Below are 4,708 nucleotides of genomic sequence, written 5' to 3' on the forward strand. Positions count from 1 at the left end.
ATTTCCTGTCGTATTTGGCTTTAGCTTGCTGTGACTCGCTCGTCTGTGATCTTTGGCAGCGAGCCAGAACGGGTCGTTTGTTTTTCCACGGATGGGCGAGGTAAAAAGCGGGTACGTGACTAAAATCTACTTCCTGTTTGGAACGTCATCGTATAGTAAGGCTACATGCTTGCAACAACAACAACAAAAAACTGCTTTGTATCCGCAGGTCTCCTCGGCGCTATTGCCTCTCACACAACAGCCACCTACGTAACAAAGCGAGAAAGTAAATGACGGAGAATTCCTCGGTCGGCAATGAGGACTTTTTTTGTTGTCAAACCTTACACTGAACTATATAGGCTACACACACAGTTCGTGCAATAACATATTTTTTAGTAGGCCTGAGGCTATTTTGTAGACCTTCCTCACAGTCTAACAAGACCAGACCGGAGTGACATTCAGGCTATGCGAAATTATTATCAAAGTAAACGAACTATCCACACGAATAGCCCCCAGACTTATTGAGAATCGAGGGCGCAGTAATTGAAAAGCGCAAACGTTGTCTCGGTTTGTGACTTTGATCTGGGGGTTTCCGTGTTCGCCAGTCAGACAGGCTGTGAGTTGTCGAGTTTACTGAATCACGAGGGGTTGATTGGTGTACGTTAGTCATGCTGAACTTTGTCCAATATTTAGACGTCGCTATCAAACGGTGGTTAGGGGCTATATTCTCTTGTCGAATTGCAACAACGTTGCAGGCACGCGCCACAGTATGACTGCAACAATGTACCAACTACCTCATGTGATATTGTTGCATAGAATAGGGGGCGCATGTAGCAAGCGATTGACAAAGTAGCCTAAACAGTTAATCGCGGCTATTTGTAAAATGATAAAACAATAGTTGCATTATGAAAACAATTGTCTAAACAAGTCCCGAGTGTGCAAAGCTGAACTCGTAAACTATGAATTGGAAAGAGGCTATCCCGTTTTAAAAGGACGAAGGGAGGAGGGTAAAATCTGCCATGGTAACAGAGTCGAATTGTATGGTTGGGTGAAAGCTATCCGCCTTGTGACGTTGTGCTGGCAGTGTGACTGGAATGAGGATTTGCTAAATAGGGCTCTAGTGCCAGTCCGGGAGAGCATGCATAGCCTAGCTACCTAAAGGAGCAAGATAGGTAACGCCACTTGTTGAGTTGCATGCAAAGGCATTATACATTCGTGAGACAATTTAGGAGCCGCAATAATTGTAGATGTTGCTTCGAATTCTTTGGATGTCGATTCTCAGTAAGCAGAAGCCTATCATCAACAGTTTTGATACAATTAACCTTGACGTGAAATAAATAATTTTAGCAGCAGGGCTCAACTGCGTCCAACCAGTTTATCTTCAGGGCTTGCAGGCAGTTTAACTAATTGCACAAGTGGTAGGGCCTACAGATAAAGAGAGAAAAAAAGGTGAGCATGAGCTGGATGGGCTGTCTAAGAATCAAGTAAATAGAATTGGAGCTGCTGGAAGCACTTGTGGTGTGTCGTCGGTGACGTCACCGCCCTACATTGAGCTTGAGCTGTGAGTTGTAGTGCGAGATAGATTGAGGCGCGCCGTAGTAAAGTACACAACTGCAATGAACTTCTCAATGTAACTTGGCTGTTTTAAGGCTGTTTGGCTAGAGGGAAAATACACAATTATTCGCGATTCCTTTTTTTTCTACAGAATAAAACGAATCCCAGGGAGATTTGGAGAATTTGGTATCCACTTTTTCGAAAACTATGTCGTCCGCGGCTGTAGCTGCATCGAGGAGGCAGTCGTGTTATTTGTGTGATTTGCCCCGCATGCCATGGGCGATGATCTGGGATTTTACCGAACCTGTTTGCAGGGGATGTGTCAATTACGAGGGAGCCGACCGGATTGAGTTTGTAATTGAGACTGCCCGACAGCTGAAGAGGGCTCATGGCTTCCAGGACGGGAGATCTCCCGGGCCAGGCAAACCTCAGCACTCGGGGAAGGACATTCAGTCCCACAACCATTCGGCTGGAGACCCCGGCTCGCGTCCGCCTCAGCCTCTGGATCGCTATCCCCTCTCTGACCGACCGCCAAGGTTGGGACCGGAGTATCAACCGGGGAGGCAAGTTAACGGCATCCCTGTGCCAAATGGATTTCCAAAACCCGACGACCCGCCGGAGCTAAACCGCCAGAGCCCGAACCCTCGCAGGACTAGCACGGTTCCTCCCAATTTGGTGCCTTTAGTAAACGGAAACATGGGTCCAGTACACGCACTCAATGGTCGGCCCGCTCAAATGGGTATGCCTGGCGCATTGAATGTTCCTGGTCAAGGCGACCACGGCAAGCGCGGGGAGGATATGAAAGACAAGCATAGACCGGATAGCATGTCGGACATGTCGGAGAGCCACAAGCGGGCGGAGGACTGGATGGGCAAAGGCAAAACAGTGAGGGATTTGATGGCTCTCCACACATTCGACAGCAGGTTCAAGAAAGACCATGCGGCGATGCAGCGCGTTATGGGATATGAGTCAAGTGCAACTTCTTCAAAACCAGGTAGGATTGTGGATTTTTTTCACACATGAATGCATTAATTTAGAATACTAAAACAAGGAACTGGCAGTGTTCTTAGTCAGCTACTTTGCCACTGTGTTGACGTGCGTTTTCATCTGAACGTTTGTTTATGCATGTTTACATTTCCTCTAGTCTGATCCCCAACAACATATACCACTTGTTTTTCCTCTGCACGTTTTGGTTTACATATTAAACAACTTAAATTCCTCAGTTTTATTTTTCATTAATGTACAGTGCATGCACATTTGCTGCTGCTGTGGTGGTTGGAGTGTTGGTTAACCCTTAACTCCTCTTTCCACCCCCCCCCACCCCCCCTTTTTCCAACAGACCGAGGGAAGCACCCACGGAGCATGAAGAGGAAAGCCTCCCCTGAGCCGGATGGCGAGGGCTCCGCCCCCAAGATGAACGGCGGCGAGGGCCAGCCGTGGTTGCCGTCTCCCTCAGAGGTCCTCAAGATGCCCCCGGCCTCCCTGCCAGGCTTCTCTGCCGCTCCACCCTCCACCATCTCCCCCCACAGTCGCACCACCCCACCGGAGGCGGCCACGGCACAGAACGGCCAGTCGCCCATGGCAGCACTCATCCTCGCCGCCGACAATGCCGGCAACACTGGCTCGCCCAAGGATGCCAACCAGGTGCACTCCACCACGGCAGCGGGTCGGCGCAACAGCGGGAGCCCACTGTCCCCGTCCTCTGCAGGCCAGCGGCGGCTGACCCAGAGGGAGGTGGTGGCCACGGCCCACTCGCAGGGCATGGATCCTCACGGGGCGCTGCCGCAGAGCATTCCAGACTCGTCGGTGCCGGGCAGTGTGCCACTGTGTTGCACACTGTGCCACGAGAGGCTGGAGGACACGCACTTTGTCCAGTGCCCATCGGTGCCCTCACACAAGTTCTGCTTCCCTTGCTCTCGGGAGAGTATCAAACAGCAGGGGGCCACGGGAGAGGTGTACTGCCCCAGCGGGGAGAAATGCCCACTGGTGGGCTCCAACGTACCATGGGCCTTCATGCAGGGTGAAATAGCCACCATCTTGGCAGGGGATGTTAAAGTAAAAAAGGAGAGAGACCCTTGATTTTTTTACCAGCTTTTTTTTTTTTTTTTTTACTACCACAACAAACAAACAACCAACATGTACACCATTACAAATGAATATAAATCATCGTACCATGCATACCATCCAAGAGAAACTGATGGACATGTACATATTGGACACAAGGGAAGTTGTATACTTCGTAAACATGGCTGTATAATTTTTTTTGATTCTTTTGTTTTTCAATACATTGTGTTTCTATATTTTTTTTGAAGATAAAGGTATGTACTCATAAGACTACTTTCCTCTTCCCTCTTTTTTTCGATGTCCTATCGATGTACTTTTTAGTTCTGGTGGCAGTCCCTGTTAAACATAGAATGTGACTAACTAATATGACTCTACGAGCACTTGGCAAACTGAATTGCTTCTAGCTGTACTTGTATGCACTTGTTTAAAAAAAACTTGCCAAATACAATTTCTGACCTTGTAATAATAACTAGTGTCCGGTTTGCTTATTTCCCTGCAATCAGTAATGAGTGAAGCTATAGGGAGAGAGAGTCATGTCCCAATTATGAATCACTCATGGGCAGTGATGCAATACCTTTGACAAGAACAAAATGGGACCCAGGGAGATGTGTGTGTGGGGGGGGGGGTATAGAAGTGAGGAGGTTTTCCATACAGCAGTAAACATACAGTTGAATATGTCAGCATAAAACATTCCTCAGATGGTTTTAATATTCGTGATTGCTTTGCTTACAGCAACTGAGGCCATTGTACATAATGACCACTAAATTAGTCAAATCTACTGCATGTCTCCTATTGCTGGTGAAGACACAAGTATTCTTAGTTTCTCATGCTTTAAGTTCAGGTACAGTTAACCCAAAATGACTTAAATGTTAATTTAATCAGTTCACTAAGGTTATTCCACATCACTGTTTATTGGGGATGTTGAGTTTAGAGTGATTCTGCACAATTTGAAACCGCCTCTAATATATATCTCTTGGTAAGTCAGTTTTTAATTTCTGCGAGTTGTTTCATTTCATGCTCAAAGGTAGTCATGTAGATCTATAAGATCTACACAATATTTAGTTAAATCTCTTCTCTTGTCACTTTGCCCCCAGGGGCATTGCCATTGACA

The 4,708-nt window shown here is 47.2% G+C and overlaps 1 protein-coding gene across 1 annotated transcript; it reads left to right on the plus strand.

Moving 5' to 3' along the window:
- Positions 1-4,066, plus strand: LOC109865653 (interferon regulatory factor 2-binding protein 2-B). Its single transcript, XM_020453985.2, has 3 exons — positions 1-111; positions 209-2,527; positions 2,873-4,066. Exons 2-3 carry the CDS (start codon positions 1,741-1,743, stop codon positions 3,610-3,612), a joined length of 1,527 nt encoding a protein of 508 aa, XP_020309574.1. The 5' UTR covers positions 1-111; positions 209-1,740; the 3' UTR covers positions 3,613-4,066.
- The last annotated feature ends 642 nt before the right edge of the window (positions 4,067-4,708 follow it).

This window comes from Oncorhynchus kisutch, linkage group LG20, assembly GCF_002021735.2.
Source record: "Oncorhynchus kisutch isolate 150728-3 linkage group LG20, Okis_V2, whole genome shotgun sequence".
In the NCBI taxonomy this organism is placed as follows: Eukaryota; Metazoa; Chordata; class Actinopteri; order Salmoniformes; family Salmonidae; genus Oncorhynchus; species Oncorhynchus kisutch.